The 21,514-nt window shown below is 48.4% G+C and overlaps 1 protein-coding gene across 5 annotated transcripts in view; it reads right to left on the bottom strand.

The window, feature by feature from the left end:
• Positions 1 to 13,345: 13,345 nt before the first annotated feature.
• The window catches only part of LOC119974722 (HEPACAM family member 2-like), a 63,147-nt gene continuing 54,978 nt past the window's right edge, over positions 13,346 to 21,514 (bottom strand). For all 5 annotated transcript variants that reach the window (XM_038813870.1, XM_038813875.1, XM_038813872.1 and 2 more), the window contains exons 4-6: positions 19,639 to 19,908; positions 15,707 to 15,832; positions 13,346 to 15,562 (exon numbers count right to left, since the gene is read on the bottom strand). In XM_038813870.1, coding sequence (XP_038669798.1) covers positions 15,525 to 15,562; positions 15,707 to 15,832; positions 19,639 to 19,908 — 434 coding nt within the window. In that variant the 3' untranslated portion in view covers positions 13,346 to 15,524. The remainder of the gene's footprint in view (positions 15,563 to 15,706; positions 15,833 to 19,638; positions 19,909 to 21,514) is intronic.

Here is a 21,514-nt window from a genome sequence, read left to right as displayed (position 1 = left end):
GGCTGTGGCTGGGGTAGGGGGCAAACGACACCAGAAGTACCTGCCCCATCGCCAGCAGCACCTGAAAGATGCACAATTAGACCATGGGTCGAGTGGGGGGGTGGGGGGAAGTGTTTGGGAGGGGGGGGGAGTAGGGGTGGTGGTGAAGTGGGTGTGTGGGGTGGTGTTTTTGTGAGGGTAGTGTGGATGTGAGGATGGTGTGATGGTGGGGGCGGGGTGACACAAGTGTCATGGGGAACCGCAACTCAGCAGGGTCTCACTCATTGATGTGACCATCAATTCACAAGACACGTGATTGGAAGTGAACAGTGGTTTCAATAGTCTTACAACTGAGCCTGCCTGCAACAAGATGAACTGGCAGCAGGCTCACAACTGCAGATCTTTATACTTCCGGTTAGTGGGAGGTGCCATGGGCGGAGCCATGGGCGGAGCCAAGGGTGAAGCCCAGTACAAACTCCTCATCTCCCCCTATGGGTAGAGCCGCGCAACTGCTCGTATACCGAGCTTACAAAGACACAACACATATAATATAACACAGTGTGAATTACTAGGATTATGATTCACCACACTCACCCAATACTGACTTCCACACCAGCAACTGCCCTTTCTTTGGGCTCACCAACCATGTCCTGGGCCCTCTGCTCTGCTGCAGTGAGAGGCCGCAGGTCCAGCAGTGCCCCTCCTGACCTCTCCCTCTCCCGGCCGTTAGGGGCGGCCTTCCCCTGGGGTGGTGGTGGGGGAAACACAATGCACAGTATTAGACAGTCCATACCATGTAGCCCAGAGGATCGGTAGCTGTTGGCTTCAGTAGCCAGGGCACGTGGCTATGGCGGACAGTATGGATGCAGCATGCGGTGCAGGTGGGGGTTCGACTGACCTCCAGGTGTGGGGGGGGTTTGTATGATTACGGGTGTGTGGGATGGGGGTTGGTGCTAGGGGCACAATGCTGTCTACTCATTTGGCCGCCCTGAGGGGTTCATTCAGTTTTTTCCTGCACTTCAGGCCAGTCCAGACGGTGTTGCCCAGGGTGTTGACCAACTCTGCCACCTGTGCCCAGGCTTGGTGAATGCCTGTGGCAGGCAGCTATCTTCCCGGCCCAGGGTACAGGGTAACCCGCCTCTCCTCCACGGGGTCTAGCAGGGTCTCGAGCTCGGCGTCGGTGAAACGGGGTGCCACTCTCCTTGTTGCCATCTTGTTGGCTGGGATGGTGAGTGGGGGGAGTGACGTGTGTATATGCGGCTGCAGCTTGCCAGCCTCCTGAGTGCCCGAGTGTGAATCGTGACCCCGGCGAATCCCACACGGTTTCTCAAAGGAATCGACTGTGTTCCACATGGTGCTAGACCCTTAACAGTCGCTGAATCAGTCCAGGTGCGCTGCCAGTTTTGCTGTCATAGAAGTCAACGAAGTCAAGTATTGACGCCAACGTCAAAACTGCCACGAGCGATGCCAACGTCAACGTGCCTCCAGGCCCAGGCATTCATCCCTTCCTCAGGAGCAAGAATGGCGTTGGAGTGCTGTGCGCTACTCCGGAAGAGAAAACCGGCACGCCGTGGCCGGCACGAGTCTGTGCATGTGCACGCCACGGCCATCTCCGCGCCGGCCCCCAGACAAAACGGTGGGGCCCTACAGTGCCCACGGCGGAGGAAAATAGGCCCTGCCCAGAATGAGCCCACTCGCTGATCGGTTGCCCCCGATCGCAGGCCTGGCCACCGCGGGGGCAACCCCCCCCGGGAGTCAGGTCCCCCCCCCCCCCCCCCGGCACCCGGTCGGTCCCCGCAGCCGGAACGCCGAGGCCCTGCCGGGTAGGACCATACGCAAATGACACCGGCGGGACTTGGTGGAACTCGGCGGGTACTCGGTCCATTGAGCTTGGAGTGTCGCCGGGGGGTGGGCCGCTTTCAATGGACTCTGACCGGCACCGTGGCGACCAGAGAATCGGTGGCCCGGCATCGGAATGGCGTGGCGGTATTCATCCCCCCCAACCCCACCCCCAGTGATTCTCTGACCCGGGGCGGGATCGAAGAATCCTAGCCTTAGTCTCAGGAATGGAGAATTCCGCTGTCTAGCTTTGGGGAGAGGCAGTAGCTACATAAAGGTGATGTGAAGAAAACAGTATGTGCCTATGGCTATAAGACAGGGCAATGCAAAAGTGAACTGTGGGAAGGGGAAAACCACGTAAACCACGCTCATCTAAGTCGCTAAAAGGTACAGAGAATAGAAAAGATCACAAGGCTGATTAAAACAGGTCACCATCCTGTCCATATCCTGCCAATCGAATCCTCTGCACATTCTCCCCTCTCTCTGTTTCTTTGCGCTCAGGCAGTGACCCAACCACACCTGCATGAACTAAAATATAACATTAAATATAGATATCAAATTAAATTATAATCATGAGATGTGCAAAAGTCCGGAATTGAAGGAGAGCAAATATCTCAGGGAATTTGTAGGGGCTGGATGAGTTTACAAACATTGTGAGAGATTGTAGGGCTGGGGAAGGTTACAGAGACAGGGAGTGTTTTCTGGGCTGAAGGACGTTACAGAGATAGGGAGGGTAATATGGGCTGGAGGAGGTACAGCAATAGAGAAAATTTTAGGGCTGGAGGAGGTTATAGACATAGAGAGAGTTGTAAAGACTGGAGGAGGTTACAGAGATGGGCAGGGTTGCAGGGATTGGAGGAGATTACAGAGATAGGGAAGGTTGTAGGGACTGAAAGAGGATACAGATTTTGTGTGGGTTACAGGCTCTGGAGGAGATTACAGAGACAGAGAACATTGTAGAGGCTGGAGGAGGTTACAGCGATCAGGAGGGTTGTCGGAGCTGAATGAGGTTCCAGAGATAGGGAGGGTGATATGGGCTGGATGAGGTACAGCAATAGAGAAAATTGCAGGGGTTGGAGGAGGTTACAGAGATGAGGGTCGGAGGAGCTGGAGGAGGTTAGAGAGATAGGGAGGGTTGTAGGGGCTGGAGGAGGTTACAGAGATGAGGGTCGGAGGAGCTGGAGGAGGTTACAGAGATAGGGAGGATTGTCGGCACTGAAGGAGGTTACAGAGATAGGGAGGATTGTCGGGGCTGGAGGAGGTTACAGAGATGGGAGTGTTGTCGGCACTGAAGGAGGTTACAAAGATAGGGAGGATTGTGGGAGTTGGAGCAGATTGGAGGAGGACATTTTATGACTTGTCATTGTCTTTAAACCCAATGGGGTGTCTTCTGTAGGAGGTACTGCACTGATGGTGTTCTACTGCAAGACATTTATTCCAGTCAGGATGGGACTGCCTACACTGGGGTGATTTTATACTGAAACTGTTGAAAAGTTACAGCACAGAAAGAGGCCATTCAGCCCATTGTGTCTGCACCAGCTGAAAAAGACTAGCCCTCTTTTCTAATCCAACCTTCCAGCAACTGGGGCGGGATTCTCCCAGCCCTGGACCGGGCCGGAGAATCCCTGCGACCGGGCCACGCCACCCCAACGCCAGCACTCGATTCTCCACAGAGCGGTGAATCAGCGCCATTGGCGCCGGCGTGGTTGGCACAGTGTCAGTCGCAGGCCGCTCTACGCGGTCCCCCCGCGATTCTCTGGCCCGGATGGACTGAGTGGCTGTGAGAAAACAAACGAGTCCCGCTGGCGTCATTCTAACCTGCTCTGAGTCGGCTGGACCTCGGCGTTGAAGGGTCAGATGGCAGCCTGTGGGGGGGAGGGGGGTCCGACCTCGGTGCAGGGGGACTCCGATGTAGCCTGGCCCCAGATCAGGGCCCACCGATCGGAGGGCCGGCCTCTCTAGCTGGGGCCTCCTTTCCTACGCGCCGGCCCCTGTAGCCCTGCACCATGTTGCGTCGGGGCCGGCGCGTTGAAGGAGGCCACTGCGCATTTGCGCGTTAGCGCCGGTGCCACTGCGCATGCGCGGATCCCACGGCACACAGTTTGCACCGGGATCGGCAGCTGGAGCGGCGCGAACCGATCCAGCGCAGTCCTAGACCCCTGTAGCGGCCAGAATTAGTCTTTGCAGCAGCCTGTTCATGCCGTCGTAAAACACGACGCCGTTTACGACAGCGTGGACACTCTGCTGCGGGATTAGATAATCCCGCCCCTGGTTCATAGCCTTTCTTGTTACAAGACTCAGATGTAGATGCAGGTACCTTTCGAATGATCTGAGCATTTTAGCCTGGACCATCAATCTGGGCAGTGAATTCCAGACATCTACCACTCTCTGGGTGAAAATATTTTTCCTCTTGTCCCTCTTAATCCTTCTATTGCTCATCTTAAATCTGTTCCCCCTGGTAATTGACCCCTTAGCTTGGGAAAGCAAATCTTTCTTGTCCACTTTGTTTAAGCCCCTCTTAATGTTGCATATCCCAATTAGGTCACCCATCAGCCTCTTCTGTTCTCAGGAAAACAACCCTAGCCTATTCAATCTCTCCTCATAGCTGCAATTTTCAACCCCTGGCAACATTCCTCTAAATCTCCACTGCTCTTTCTCTCCAGGGCCATTATCTCATTCCTGTAACTTGTCCGACCAGAACTGTACAGCGTTCGCACACCTCCAACCCTCTGGTGCTTCACCTGGATCTGCTGAGGATTGGAAAATGATCCTCAGAGCATCTGCTATTTTATCCCTGTCTTCCTTTGACAGCCTGGGATACAAAACATCCGAACCTGGCGATTTATCCAACTTCAAGGATCTCAGTCCTTCTTGTACTTCCTCTCTCACTGTGCTGACTGTATCTAATATTCCACGCTCCTCCTCTTTAACTAGAATGACTCTTCCCGTAACAGCCTCCCCGAACAGGCGCCGGAATGTGGCGACGAGGGGCTTTTCACAGTAACTTAATTTGAAGCCTACTCGTGACAATAAGCGATTTTCATTTTTCATTTCTCCTTAGTGAAGACAGAGACAAAGTATCCAAAGCGAACCCTGCACGCACCAACCAACAAGTTACCAAGTATAATTCTGACAGATCCGACCTTTTCCTCAGCTATCCTATTGCTCTTTGCCTGCGGAGAAATTATCTTTGGATTTTCCTTGAATTTAATGGCCAACATTATTTCATATCTGGGGCTGGATTGTCCACTTCATGGCGCTGGAGGTGAGAATCGCAATTGGGCAGAGAATGGCGCAAAATAGAAAAAAAAACATTTTGCGGCCATTGCTGATTGCGATGCCATGCTGCGGTCCCTCGCTGGCAGTGATATCGATGTTTGTGCTCTGTGTCCTTGGGAAACTGTCAATTGCATGGATTTTAATATCATTAGTGCTTGGACATTTCATGTTCTGCCTCTCTTAGGCGGAGGTCTCGCAGGCGTGAATTTGTGCAAGTCTGGACAAGCGCGGGCTGGTGCCATGGCCGTGGATGTCTTGCAGGCGTGAATTTATGCAAGTGTGGACAAGCGCGGACTGGTGCCATGGCCGCGGAGGTCTCGCAGGCGTGAATTTGTGCAAGTCTGGACCAGCGCGGACTGGTGCCATGGCCGTGGAGGTCTCGCAGGCGTGAATTTGTGCAAGTCTGGACAAGCGCGGACTGGTGCCATGGCCGCGGACGCCAAGCGGGTGATTAAAAAAACTCTGAAAAAGCCTCAAACGTCATTGGGTTTGCTGGGGGTGGCTGCCTGGGCCAATGAAGTAGGAGCGGGGGGGTAGCAGGGAACAACTTGGTGCCATTCTGTGAACTCAGGGTGTGACCCTCGGGATTGGGGTGGCCTGGCTCAAACCGCCAATGCTGCCTTTTAAACGCACCCCTTTGGTGCTACTTACAGGCTCCTGGCTGCTCACACGGCTGATTGCTGCATGTGCCATTTGAATACTCAGAGAGAATCTGGTCACTTGGGAGCCCACGTAAGCCACTCCTCTTGACACTCTCATCCCCCATCTGTATCATCAAATGGATGGGTGTGGCCAAACTCAATCAAGGACCCACCAGGTGTCGGCACACCTCAGAACTGCTGCACACTACAGAGGAAGCAGGTGATCAGCAAAGCTCATGCCAACCAGAGGACATCTGCACCGTGGCCTTTGACACCCTCATTGGTTCCCTATTGAAAGAAACTAGCTATTTCTTTTAGTTAAATAGGGGTAATTAATAAGTTGAATTAATAACTGACTTAAAAAGTTCAATCAGAAATCATTTCAAATGGATTCCATCATGACTGTGCAAAATGGATATTGCTTGCCTTTGCAAAATGGACATTGCTTGCTTCTGCAAAATGAATATCTGTTTGCAAGGAACAGCTTGCAACAAGCTGATCAAGTGCAACATTTCTAATGAAGGTCAGGTTGACATTGGAGTTCATATGAGCCTTCTATTGTCTGAAAGAATGAATCATAAGACAAAGCGCGTACCAGTGCAATGATAAGAACAGATTTTGCATACCAACACACACTAAAGAATTTGAAGATGCAACATGACTGATAATTCCAAGTTAATGTTGCATATTGAAGATTTACAACCCAATCATTGAACCAAATGTATTGAAGACCCATCCAAACCAATCAGCATGTTATAGGGGCAAGAATAGATTGACTTAGACTGATAACAAATTCCTAAAAAGGTAATAGTTTTAGGCTATTATCTCCTGAGATACCCTCAATTACGACATGGGAGAGAAGATTGGTAATTCAAAGGCTTTAATCATCAGAGAATCGGACAGCTGCCGAGAAGTGTGCTCACAGCCTGCTGGCCAGTGAGCATCACCTTATATACCGTTTCCTGGGGGCGGAGCCAGAGGCGGAGTCCCCCAGGGTTCCAAGCCCGGTCTTAAAGGGCAAACGTATTAAAGGCAAGGTACAGTTACAGCAGTTACCGATAGCATTCATCACATCTCCATTCTAGAATCATCCTATTCTTTTTGCCTCAGAAGCTATCTACTATCTTTGTTTCATATTTTCCATCTCTACTTCTAACCTATGCAGCTGTTTTGCTTCATGCAAAGAAACCGTTACTGCTATTGTATTTTGAATTCAAGTCGTTCTGTAAATTACTAAGGATAATCTGATTCTCAAAACAGTCTTTTGCAGGCAAGGGCTGAACTGAGAACCTTGTAAATTCTGTGACAAGAATTTCTGTTATAATCGATCAATAGATACCAAATAAAATTATTTGGCACCCAAAACGGTGAGACAAGATTCTGCATTGTTAGTTGGGTGGTCGACGTTACTTAATATATGCAATAACAGGAAAGTGTAAATCTTACATCTACCCTGCTCATGGCAGCGGATTCGCCACTGACCCCTACCCCACCGGATCACCAGCTCTCTCCTGCTGGTGAGGCTGGCAGCACTGACTGCTTCTGCCACCACCTCCCAGGCGCCATTCAGGAGGGTAGACTTGAGCCTGAAGCTCACCCTGATGAAGAGGGTGTCCCTCCACTTCTCACTGGCATGGAGTGTGGGTCCACCTCAGACTCATGACCTCAGGGGGCAAGTCTTCTCTGAGCCATCTTGGTGGCTGCAGTGAGTGTCTGGTAAGGGGAGTGCTTAAAACCAGCTCCAGGTGTCAGGCTCTTTGGCATTAACTCTGGCCCTAGCAGTTAGAACGCCCGCTGGGCCGGGAATTGCTCTGAATCTACGCCTGCAGCGTGCTGACCAATTGCATTTCCTGACTCTCTGACCAAATAGCACCCCCAACGGGAACGTGAACTGCATGCAATTCAGTCTGAGTGGCAACACTTTGAGGCAGGATTATCCGTTCCACCGACAACGCATGGGTTTCTCCCGGCTGCATGGGGTTGCTTCAATGGGAAATCCCATTGGCTGGCTGTGGGAATGGAGAATCCCACTGCCGTTGCTCCACCGAGGAAATGCGGCTTTTGATGCGGAGCATTCATCCCTTCGTCTCCCAAACGGAGAACCCGGCCCATATTTTTTTTATCTCAACCCTTGTACATTTTTGTACTCCTCCAGGCTTTCCAATATATAATTTTTTTTGTAAGTCAGAAACTTTCTTTTTCTGCTTTATCGTGCCCTGTGTGCACCTAGATAACTAGGGGTCACTAGATTTGGCAGTACCACATGCCCCTGTTGAGGGGCATTTATATTGAGGGGGCAATATTGAAAGATATAATTTTCAATCCTTTCATTGGATACAGGCATCGGTGGCTGGGCCAGCATTTGTTGCCCATCCCTAATTGCCCTAGTTGCCACATTCCAGCGAGGCTGGTATGGGAATTGAACTGTGCTGCTGGTCTGCCTTGGTCTGTTTTCAAAGCCAGCGATTTAGCCCTGTGCTAAAAACCAGCTTGCCGATTAGACCCTCTTCCCACCTCCCCACGATGCCTGATGGAAATATTTTGAAAAGAATTGTGAAGCAAACATTGAAATGTGTGTGACGTCATCCCTTATTGAATTGAAGAAACTGAAGTGAATCTGGACCTCTGGAAAAAAATTAATTATCGAACTTTACACCTATGACAACTTGAATTTTTTTTTCACGTTCATTTTTAGAGATTTTATGAATAAAGTATATATTTGAAATAAAATGTTAAAAATCCATAACTCCAGGCTGTATAACAGGCATGGAAAAGTGTACGTCGCCACAGCGACTCCCTGAGGTGTAACACACCACTACCACACTGAGGGACATTGCGTGGGTTAATGTTCAGAATGCGAGAGTTAAACCCTGACCCCTTGGTAATTATATCATAGCATCGAGCAGAGAGGAGCATGCTGTGGCTTTCTGGACTTCAATAGGGAAGATCAGTTACTGTTTCGTGCAGGTAAACGAAATGCAGGAATCGCACAGGTTGAGGCACAAATTGCAGGCACCCTCGATGCACCCCAATCTGTGATTATTTTCTCTCTCCGCTGCCAGACATTGGCACCCGATGGAAGTTTGCTTCGCTGGTAAGCTGCACCAAAGCTGTCACGGAGCGAGGCTTGCACCCTGACCTCTGGGTCAGACGGCCAGAGGGTTAAAGTGCATTCCAGGGCCCGAGTGTAACCTTCCAATGTAGAATGTGACAGTGCCGGAAGCATTGGTTTTGAATGGGACGTCAAAACCACTCTACCAGTAAAATATCACAAGGTCACCCTCAGTCCATATCAAAGTGGTTCCTGGAAGATTGCAAGTCAAAGGGCCATCCTTCCCATTATCATTGACCAGTTCCACCTCAGGGGGAAAGTGTGGACAATAGTTCGGAACGAGGTCAGGCTTGGTTCCGATGCTGAAGTTTCACAATCAAATCAGTTCTTGTTCAGTAAAACAGCTGTGAGAAGGGAGCGTGGATGTGTCAAGGGTTCACTGTGCCACAGAGAGAAAATGGCTGGGGGACGGGAGGGGAGGAGGTACCTCCTCCCCTCCAACCTTCCCGATCTCTGAAACCACCTCCAGCCCCGGCAACTCCCCCATCTCGAAAAGCTCAAACCAACAAGGTGCAGGAAGAGGCCTCGAGGCTCCCTCCTCCATTTAATAAGGTCATGGCCGATCTGATGGTATCCTCAAAACTGTACCCCACCCGATACCCCCGAAAACCTTTCACCTCCTTGCTTATAAAAAATTTACCCACCTGTCTTTAAAAATTCAAAAACTCTGCTTCCACCAGCTCTTCATGAAGAGGGTTCCAAAGACTCGCCACCCTCTGAGAGAAAGAATTTCACCTCATTACCGTTTCAAATGGGCGACCCCCTTATTTATAAACAGTGACTCCTCGTTCTATATTCTCCCACAAGAGGAAACATCCTCTCTGTAATATCCCGCACGGGACTTGTGGGATGGGAATGAATATCTTCCCCGTGGTTCTCACAGGATACGACCTCCCCCACTGAGGGGTGGGAGAACTCCATTCAACTATGTATGAAAGGTCAGCCAGTAGGCACGACTGTGAAGAGGTCCGGTAGGGATTATAAAGAAATACAGCACAGAACAGGCCCTTCGGCCCACGATGTTGTGCCGAACCTTTGTCCTAGGTTAATCATAGAATTTTGGACACTAAGGGCAATTTATCATGGCCAATCCACCCAACCTGCACATCTTTGGACCGTGGGAGGAAACCGGAGTACCCGGAGGAAACCCACGCACACACGGGGAGGATGTGCAGACTCCACACAGACAGTGACCCAAGTCGAAATCGAACTTGGGACCCTGGAGCTGTGAAGCAATTGTGCTATCCACAATGCTACCGTGCTGCCCTTATGAAGAAATTAATCTACACTCCATTATTCTACCCTAATCCATGTACCTATCCAATAGCCGCTTGAAGGTCCCTAACGTTTCCGACTCAACTACTTCCACAGGCAGTGCATTCCATGCCCCCACTACTCTCTGGGTAAAGAACCTACCTCTGACATCCTCCCTATATCTTCCACCATTTACCTTAAATTTATGTCCCCTTGTAATGGGTTGTTCCACCCGGGGAAAAAGTCTCTGACTGTCTACTCTATCTATTCCCCTGATCATCTTATAAACCTCTATCAAGTCGCCCCTCATCCTTCTCCGTTCAAATGAGAAAAGCACCCTCAACCTTTCCTCGTAAGACCTACTCTCCATTCCAGGCAACATCCTGGTACATCTCCTTTGCACCTTTCCAAAGCTTCCACATCCTTCCTAAAGATGTGTAGTGTAGGTGGATTGCCCACAGAGAATTGCCCCTTAATTAGAAGAAAAAGAATGGAGCACTCTAGATTTAAAAAACAATTGACCCTGTCAATACCCCTCAGGATCTTACATATTTCAACCAAGTCACCCTTTACTCTGATGGCACAGAGTCCGTAGAGGGTTGGGGACAGACTAAACGAGTGGGGGGAAAACTTGGCAGATGGAATATAATGTAGGGAAATGTGGAGTTATGCACTTTGGTAGGAAGACCAAAGGAGCTGAATATTATCTAAATGGAGAAAAACTGCAGCACAGAAGGATTTGGGGGTCCTCATGCATAAATCACAAAAAGCTAGCAAGCAAGTCCTGCAGGTAATTGGGGCGGCAAATGAAATGTTGGCCTTTATTTCAAAGAGCATGGCGTCTAAAAATCGGGATGTCTTGCTAAAACTATACAGGGCACTAGTTAGACCTCACCTGGTCAACCCCATACAACCCTCCCTCTTTCTGTAACCTCTTACAACCCCCAGACCTCTGAGACATTTAGTTGTGTGTGGGTGCCACACTCCTGTTACCATTGCATGTTTTTGCCCAGGCTTGGTCAGCATTTAATGTCCATCCCTAATTGCCCTTGAGAAGGTGGTGGTGAGCGGCTGTCTTGAACCGCTGCAGTCTGTGTGGCTTGCTATCGGAGTGGCTTATTTTAGTGGGCAGTTAAGAGTAAGCAACATATTCAGTGGGTTTCAGTCACTTGTAGTTAAGAGCAGGAAAGGATGGCAGACTTTCACTCCCTGAATACTGTTTTTGTATCAGATGGCATTTTACAATTATCCAACTCCATGGTCACGATTACTCAAGACTAGAAATTTAGGCCAGAATTTTCCGGCCGTTGCGATTCACGTTTCCTGCTGGCTGTGCACCTCCGCCCGTGGGTTTCCCTGAGGCCTGGAGTGGCTTCAATGGGAAAGCTCATTGACAAGTGGCGGGAAGGGAGAATCCTACTGTCAGTGAACGGCCGAGGAACTTGTAGCTGGGGGACCGGAGAATTCCACCGATAATGCGTCAATTCTGGAACAAGGGGTCTCAGGATATGGGGTTTCAGGCTGAGATAAGGAGACACCTCTTCACTCAGAGGCTGGTGAACCTGTGGAATTCTGCAGCACAGAAGGCTGTGGAGGCCAAGTCACTGACAATATTTAAGAAGGAAATATATAGATTTCTAGACCCTGAAGGTGTTTTGGGAGAGCGCGGGATTATGACGCAATAGAGGATCAACTCTGATCATATTGAATGGCAGAGCAGGCTCGAAGGAACGAATGGCCTACAACTATTCCTGTTCTAAGTCAAACCAAAGAACCTTAAAATTGGAGCCAGACTGTCAGCACTGGTGCCAGGAATCACTTCCTCACACAGAGCAGGGGTGGAAATCCAGAACTTCCGATCATCGCTCCTCAAGAATACTGTCGAGGGTGGGAGAGCTCACTGTGAACTTCAAAGCTGAGAGGAACTGACTATTGTTAGGTCGACCTAATCACCGTCACGAGAACCAGGGACGGCCCGATTGACCTCCCTGTGGGGCTCGGGGAATACCAGCTCCCCTGCTGAGGAGCGGAGGACCAGTAGAGGGGACCCATGAATCTAGTGTTTCAAAGGCGGCCCGGATTGGGACTGGCATGATCGGTAGTCCTGGCTGGGACTTAGGTGCTGCAGGTCTTTACCTTTATTTGCCTAAATAAACTTTCATTTGTGTAACCTTCTCAAGACCCCTGAAGAATTTATAGTGAGGGGGAATCAGAGTTGGAAGGATTGAGTTAAGATACAGATCCGCTGTGCGCGGAATCAATGGAGGAACAGGCTAGAAGGGGGCCGAATGGCCTCTTGCCATTCCAATGCTCATCTGTGGATCAGTTTTCAAAGGTTAATGTGGGAACCTGTGACATCAGTTCCATGAACAACTGGGATCCAGCTCCCGAACAGCAGGCTCGTCAGAAGTTCAGAACTCTGTGGAGAATGGATACTACGGACTTTATAAAACTCAACATTTAATAAAGGTGGCATCACAGAGAAATACATAATTCAACACAAAATGATTGCAATCCATAATTAATGTACACGTGACAGTTTACAGCATTAAAGTGCAGAAATACAATCAAAGATATAGGTTCTGTGCAAAATAGGTACATTGTTTCATGATTGCTAGTCCAGACTTCTGGAGGTTACGGAGGTTGAGAGGGCTTCATAGATCAGAGAATTTACAGTGCAGAAGGAGGCCATTCAGTCCATTGAGTCTGCGCCGGCTCTTGGAAAGAGCACCCACACCTCCAACCTATCCCCATAACCCCACCTAATTGTTTTTTGGACACTAAGGCACTAAGGGCAATTTAGCATAGCCAATCTACTTAACCTGCACATCTTTGGACTGTGGGAGGAAACTGGAGCACCCAGAGGAAACCCACGCAGACACGGGGAGAAAGTGCAGACTCCGCACAGACAGTGACCCAAGCCGGGAATCGAATATGGGACTCTGGAGCTGTGCAGCAACTGTGCTAACCACTGTGCTACCGTGCTGCCCCTGGTGTAGGGGTTGGAGGAGGTTACAGAGATAGGGAGGGTTGTCAGGGCTGGAGGAGGTTGCAGAGAAACGGAGGGTTAGTACAGGCTGGAGGAAGTTATAGAGATAGGGAGTGTTTGTACGCATTGGAGGAGGTTACAGAGAGAGGGAGGGGTGTGAGGCCTGGAGTAGGTTACATAGATAGGGAGGGTTTGTAGGGGCTGGAGGAGGTTACAAGGATAGGGATTTGTAGGGGCTGGAGGAGGTTACAGAAATAGGGAGGGATTTGTATGGGGTGGGGGAGGGTACAGAGATAGGGAGTGGCGAGACCATGGTGGGATTTGAACACAGGGATGATAGTTTTAGAATGACTGTACCTTACATCTAACTAGTTACAATAATTCCTAACATGGCAACGAGATAGAGATGAAAATCCTGAGCTCGTTCTCGCTGCGGAGAAACAAGTTGCATTCAGGGGGACATCAAGGAGATCACCTTATAACATAGCTGGATTAGCTCAGTTGTCTGGACAGCTGGTACATGACGCAGAGCGAGGCCAACAGCATGGGTTCAATTACTGTATGGGCTGAAGATATCGATGAAAGCTCCGCTTTCTCAACCTTGTCTCTTCCCTGAGGTGTGGTGATACTCAGGTTAAATTGCCGTCAGTCAGCCCGCCCCCTTAAAGGGAAAAGCAGCCTCTGGTCATCTGGCAGTATGGCAACCTTACTTTAACACAGTTGGAAGCACATATATGCTGGGGTATCCAGGCACAAACTTTGGGTATGATGAGAATATGGACGATCGTCCTTGGTAGGAAAATACCTCAGGGCACTGTCAGTCTCAGAATGGAGATGCATTCATAATCAGAGCTGGCAGCATGAAGATAAGGGAGATAGAGCTTAGTCAATCCACGTACATCAAACATCACGAGTGTTCTTCCATCACTTGTAACCATCCGCATGGTTGAATTCCATACCGCTTTGCTGTACGATCTCAAAATCAATCCCTCGCTCTGCTTTATTGTCGCTCATCCATACCTCTCCCCCCAGCTCCCATTGCTGAGTTCTCCAGTGGGTCACATCTGTAACCACTTCCAAACATCTGGTTAAGACCTGCCTTTTTTGGTCATCATGATTAAGCCGCAACCGCACCCTCAGTTCCTCTGCACCTCTGCTGTATCAGTGAAGAGTCGCTCCTCACTAGCCTTCTGCTTTGCGGACAATGCTCTGGTTCAGCTGGCGTTGGACTAAATACCCTGGTGGTGCCTTTGTCTGTGAGAGGAACAAGGGCCGGCCAGCTGAATGGCTTTTTTCTTCTGCATTCTCTTCAATCCCTCATGCATTAATACTGATGTGAACATGATTTTCCGTTTCTTGATAATTAAGTAAAAAAACGGGGTCTGTGAGGGCAGACAATACCTCAAAACAAGCTTTTACCAGGTTAGCGGGGTGTGGGTCTTCAACTTTCAGGAGCAAAACCCGCTAACAGAGACGTTGAATATTGAGCACCCCCCCATATCGATGGGGGCATGGACGCAACAAAGTAAGCGATGCAGCATCACTTATGGTGAGTGTGCAGTACGGTAAGGGATGCAGCATCAATCAGTGTGAGTGCAATATGGTAAGGATGCATCATCAATCAGTGTGAGTGCAATATGGTAAGGGATGCAGCATCACTTATGGTGAGTGTGCAGTACGGTAAGGGATGCAGCATCAATCAGTGTGAGTGCAATATGGTAAGGGATGCAGCATCAATCAGTGTGAGTGCAATATGGTAAGGGATGCAGCATCAATCAGTGTGAGTGCAATATGGTAAAGGATGCAGCATCACTTATGGTGAGTGTGCAGTACGGTAAGGGATGCAGCATCAATCAGTGTGAGTGCAATATGGTAAGGGATGCAGCATCAATCAGTGTGAGTGCAATATGGTAAGGGATGCAGCATCACTTATGGTGAGTGCAATATGATAAGGGATGCAGCGTCAATCAGGGTGAGTGCAATATGGTAAGGGATGCAGCATCAATCAGTGTGAGTGCAATATGGTAAAGGATGCAGCATCAATCAGGATGAGTGTGCAGTATGGTAAGGGATGCAGCGTCAATCAGGATGAGTGTGCAATATGGTAAAGGATGCAGCATCAATCAGGATGAGTGTGCAATATGGTAAGGGATGCAGCATCAATCAGTGTGAGTGCAGTATGGTAAGGGATGCAGCGTCAATCAGGATGAGTGTGCAATATGGTAAAGGATGCAGCATCAATCAGGATAAGTGCAGTATGGTAAACGTTGCAGCATCAGTCGCGGTGAGTGTGCAATATAGTAAAGGAGCAGCATCTGTTGGGGTGAGCATGCATATGGTCAGGGATAATAAAAATGCAATATTAATAGGGTAAGGGTGTCTCATGGTGTATTCATGCTGTTCGTCGCCTGGTTTTCAATGTAATGAGGCATTACTTTGACCTGCTCTTCTGCAGGGCGATTTTACCCACTGTGAAGAAGATAGAGGAAAGGTTATTCTTTGTCATAGATTCACAATTTGAAACATCTCACAAAAATGTGGCCTCTTTCCAAGTAGTGGTTAGAATCACATGGAATCTCGGCCCCTGAAATTAATACATGAAGAGATAATCACCTTTTGTGGAATATATCACCAAGCCGGCTAACAATGTGCTGAAGGTCACAATTAAGATAGGGATTATGTAATGTTGCCTCTTGTTGGTGCTCAGGTCTACTCGGCACTGCGGGAAGTTTGAGGATGCTGAATGGAAATGAATTTAGGATAGATAAGGTCATCATAGCGGCATCATTTGCACATTCTTAAAAGCAGGGCACACAAATGCACAAGCACAAATACACAAGCACAAACCCACAAACAAATGCACAAACACAAACCCACAAACACAAATGCACAAGCACAAACACAAATGCACAAACACACAAGCACAAATGCACAAACACAAACCCACAAACACAAATACACAAGCACAAACACACAAACACAAACCCACAAACACAAATGCACAAACACACAAACACAAATCCATAAACGCAAATCCACAAACACAAATGCACAAGCACAAACACAAATGCACAAATACACAAGCACACACACACACTGGCTCCATGGGGAGCGCTCCTGATTCCGAGTCAGATGTTTGTGCGTTCATATCCCACTCTGGGAGACTTGAGCATGAAATAAAGCTAGGCCGACACTCCCAGCACCAGTCCCGAAGGAGTGCAGCACTATCGTGGATACTGTCTGTTGGACACGATTTTAAACTGTAAGGCTGTTGGGCCTCTCAGATGGGCATAAAAATTCCCAGGGGTTCCCTGGGCCAATACTGACCCCTCAACCAACATCAGCAGGGAAAATCTTTCTCTTGTAATAAAATGAATGGATCAAGAAATTAAACAGGAGTGCCGGGGGCAACAATCCCTAGTGAGGACTGTAACTAAAACAACGTCTAAAAGGAAACTTAACTAACAAAACCAAAACCTTTTGAGGGTGATGATGCACCCCAGCCCCTCCGGTGCCCACCAGTCAGGAAAGGAAGCAGATTATATGTTCATTATATCATTGTTGTTATGGGATACTGCTGTTCACAAATTGACACTTCCTACATTGACAACAGAGTCCGCACTAGGAGAACAAAGGGCTCCTTTGGCTGGAAACGTACTTGTGGGCATCCTGAGGTCACCAATAGTGCTATAGAGGCTGGATTCTCTGGCCTCACAACGCGTGCTCGGCTAATTTGCCCCCCTCCCCCTCCTGATAGCCTTTCACCCCTTTGCTTACCAAGATTCTGTATCACCTTAAAAAATATTCAGGGCGACACGTGGCGCAGTGGTTAGCACTAGGACTGTGGCACTGAGGACCCGGGTTCGAATTCTGGTCCTGGGTCACTGCCTGCGTGGGTTTCACCCCACAACCCAAAGATGGGCAGGTTAGGTGGATTGGCCACGCTAAATTGCTCCTTAATTTTAAAAAAAATAGGGGCAGCACGGTGGCCAAGTGGTTAGCACAACCGCCTCATGGCGCTGAGGTCCCAGGTTCGATCCCGGCTCTGGGTCACTGTCTGTGTGGAGTTTGCACATTCTCCCCGTGTCTGCGTGGGTTTAGCCCCCACAACCCAAAAATGTGCAGAGTAGGTGGATTGGCCACGCTAAATTGCCCCTTAATTGGAAAAAATAATTGGGTAACCTAAATTTATAAAAAAAAAAAAAAAATTGTTTTAAATAATTGGGCACTCTAAATTTGTAAAACAAAAATGTTCCAAGACTCTGCTTCCATCGCCTTCTGAGGAAGTGTCTTCGAGACTCACAATCCCCTGAAAGGAAAAATCTCACCATCTCTGTATTGAATGGGCGATTCTTATTTTTAAACAGTGACCCCAGTTCTAGATACACTGACAAGAGGAAACATCCTCTCCACATCCATCCTGTAAAGATGCCTCAGGACTTTATATGTTTCAATCAAGTTGCCTCTTACTCTTCTAAACTCCAGTGGATATAAACTTTGCCTGTCCAACCTTTCCTCATAAGACAACCTGCCCCATTCCAGGTATCAGTCCAGTAAACCTTCTCTGAACTGCTTCTGATGCATTTCCACCTCTCCTCAGTTAAGGAGGCGAATCCTGTATACTATATTCCAAATGTGGTCTCACTATGCCCTGTACAAGTGAAGCATAATTGTGTATTCAATTCCCCTCCCAATAAATGATAATATTCTATTAGTTTTCCAAGTTACTTGCTGTATCTACATAACAACCTTTTGTGATTCAGATTGCCTGGCCTCTGAGCCTAGGTAGGGTGCTCCTTCGGAGAGTCGGTGCAGACTTGATGGGCCGAATGGCCTCCTTCTGAACTGTAGGGATTATATGATATGATCTTTATCTGATCTTCTCCCTCACTCCACCATCCCACCCACTGACCAATATGGATAACTTCACATTTCCCCGCGGTACACTCCATTTGCCGCTTTCTCACTCGACCCATCCACATCCATAGAACCGTAGAATACCTATAGTTGCTGGAGAAAACCATTCAGCCCATTGAGTCTTCACCGACCCGCTGAAAGAACACCCAATCTAGGCCCAATTCTCCGTCCTATCCCTGTAACCCCACAACCCAGCCTAATCTGCACATCTTTTGAACACTAAGGAACAATTTAGCATGGCCAATCCACCTAACCTACACACCTTTGGACTGTGGGAGGAAACAGGAGCACCAGAGGAAACCCACACAGATGTGGGGAGAATGTGCAAAGTCCGCACAGTCACCCGAGGGCTGAAATGAAACCAGGTCCCTGACGCTGTGGGGCAGCAATGCAAATCACTGTGCCACCACATAATTCTCTGTATCCTCCTCGTAGCTTCCCTTTCCCTCCTAATATTGTATCTCAGCTTCTATGCCTTAACTCATAGGAACATAGGAATTGGGAGCAGATGTAGGCAATTCAGCCCCTCGAGCCTACTCCGTCATTCAGACAGATCATCGCTGATCTCTTCCTCGTCCAAATCCAATTCCCTACCTATTCCCCTTATCCCTTCGACCCGATTTATTTATCAGAAATATATCTATCTCTTTGAAACCATTTAATGACTCAGAGTCCATCGCCCTATGGGGCAGCGAGTTCCACAAATTCATCACCCTCTGCAAGAAGTAGTTCTCCTCAACTCAGTTTTAAATCTACCGCTTCTCAATATATACCTTTGACATCTCGTTCTGGATTGCCCCACAAGGGGAACAGTTGGTGTACGTTTACTTCATCAATCCCTTTTAGTATTTTATATACCTCAATCAGATCATCGACTCCCCTTCATCTAACTCTTTTCCATTGTAAGTAGCTGAGGGTCGAGCACCGACACTTAGAAAGGCCCCACTATCCCAGTCATTTATTCCCCCTCTCTCTTTTTCATCTATTAACCAATCCTCAGCCCAAGCAAATACCCCAAAGGATATCCTGATAGGAATGAAATGAAAGGGAAAAGGGTGGAGACCCGTGTGGACCAGATGGGCCAAATGGACTGTGTGTTGCAAATTGCGTTGCAACACTCTCTAATTGACCATCCACCGCAATTTGACAACTTCCCATTTGCACATTTCTGAGGAGAAAGACAAGTTATTGAAGTTTTCATCTTGCATTCATCAGGAAAATGACAAGATTGATAAATTTCAATCACGATGATTCAGACTACAGGAGAAAAGGGTGCGGATTAGTTGGTAAATCAACTCTGATTGGTTGGGGTGTTGTTATGGAGAGGAGTAACGGGGAACCATAGGCTCCCTCAGGTCCTGTGCAAGTCAAAAATGATGCGTGGCTTGGACATATTCCTTTCGTTAGCAGAGAGTGGATCTGTGTCTGTCCGTATGTCACTTTGAGCATCTAGAACTGAGCCGCATTATGAGTTTCAAAGAATATTTTAAAGTGGTTGTTTCTGTAGCGATTAGCACACCCTGGGCTGCTCAGCAAGTGCTGCCCAATTGCACAATCATATCAAGCATTAGACAATTTCTGATAACAGTGCAGATGATGGTGGACATTACAAAGTAACAACTCGCCACCTAATAAATTCAGACTGTAAGTCTGGTTGTTAAGTCGATTTGCCACCGAACAGGTGTAGGTGCCACAGTCCTCCAGACCGAATGCGTGCAGAGTGAGACTCTGTCCTAAATTGCAGAGGGATATGCTCTCCGTCTCCATGATACTTTTCCCATTTTTTGTCCAGGAGAACTTGGGCATTGTGCCGTATTTCACCGAGCAACTTAGAGTCACGTTGCGGATGGAGCTGGTCTGGTTGGGTGCCATGATAATCGTGATCCCTTCAATGGGCTCTGAGGAGGAAGGCATTCTGACATCAGTGGAAAGTAGTTTTATGATTGAATTCACACTATTACTGAACCCCAACTTTTATAAGAGGAACAGTCAAATGATTTCACATTACAAATTGAAAACTTGAAAATTTCTGCCAATGGGTCCCAGGGACCTACACCACAGGTACAGAAGAGTAACATAGAAAGGAAAGCTCCCTCTACACTGCCCATCAACCACTCCCAAGACCAGTACAAAGCGGGGTTAGATACAGAGTAATGCTCCATCTACACTGTGCCCATCAATCACTCCCAGGACCGGTACAGCACAGGGTTAGATACAGAGTAATGCTCCCTCTACACTGTGCCCATAAATCACTCCCAGGACAGGTACAGCACGTTGTTAGACACAGTGTAAAGCTCCCTCTACACTGTCCCCATCAAACACTCCCAGGACAGGTACAGCACGGGGTTACATACAGAGTAATGCTCCCTCTGCACTGTGCCCATCAATCACTCCCAGGACCGGTACTGCACAGGGTTAGATACAGAGTAAAGCTCCCTCTACACTGTGCCCATCAATCACTCCTAAGACAAGGTGCATCACAGGGGTTAGATACAGGGAAAAGCTGCCTCTACACTGTCCCCATTAAACACTCACAGGGCAGTTACTTCATGGGGTTGGATATAGAGTAAATCTCCCTCTACACTGTCCCCATCAAACACTCCCAGGACAGGTACAGCATGGGGTAATGTACAGAGTGAAGCTCCCTCTACACTGTCCCCATCAAATATTCCCAGGTCAAGTAAAACACGAGGTTCGAGACTGAGTAAACCTCCCTCTACACTCCTCATCAAACCCTTCCAGGACAGAAACAGTACAGGCTAACACACAGAGTAAAGCTCCCTCAACACTGCCCCATCAAACACACCCAGGACTCACAAAGCACGGGATTACATACATAGTAAAGCTCCCTCTACACTGTCTCCATCAAACAAGGACAGATGCAGCACGGGGTTAGAGACATATCATAAAGTTCCCTCTTTACCATCACCATCAAACACTCCCAGGATAGGTACTGCATGGGGTTTGTTACAGAATAAATCTCTAAACCGTCCCCATCAAACATTCCCAAGATAGAAACAGCATAGGGTTAGTTCGGTACAGAGTAAAGCTCCCTCAACACTGTCCCCATCAAACACTGCCCCATCAAACTGGGAGTAAAGCTGCCTCTACACTGTCTGATTCAAACACTCCCAGGACAGGAACAGCACGGTGTTCGATAGAGTGTAAAGCTTTCTCTACACTTTCCCCATCAAACACTCCCAGGACAGGTACAACACATGCTTAGATACAGAGTAAAGCTCTCTGTACCCTGTCCCCATGAAACACTCCTAGGCATGTACAGCAAAAATCTGATAAGCTTCCACCTCAACCTTGGGAACATATTGAATACCATCTGTGAGAGCTGAATGGAAACTTACTAAGTTACTCATCACCGTACACCATAAACCTTCCAGATCCTAGTTGGCCACCTCTGTCCGCATTAACCCTCTGTCCACATGGTAAACCACAGTGACAATATTTGACCACTTGTGTCTACACCAGTATCCTCACTAACTATAGCTG

Source organism: Scyliorhinus canicula, chromosome 12 (genome assembly GCF_902713615.1).
Source record: "Scyliorhinus canicula chromosome 12, sScyCan1.1, whole genome shotgun sequence".
NCBI lineage: Eukaryota > Metazoa > Chordata > Chondrichthyes > Carcharhiniformes > Scyliorhinidae > Scyliorhinus > Scyliorhinus canicula.
The sequence above is the reverse complement of the archived record's forward strand: the minus strand, read 5'-3'. Positions and strand labels throughout refer to the sequence as shown.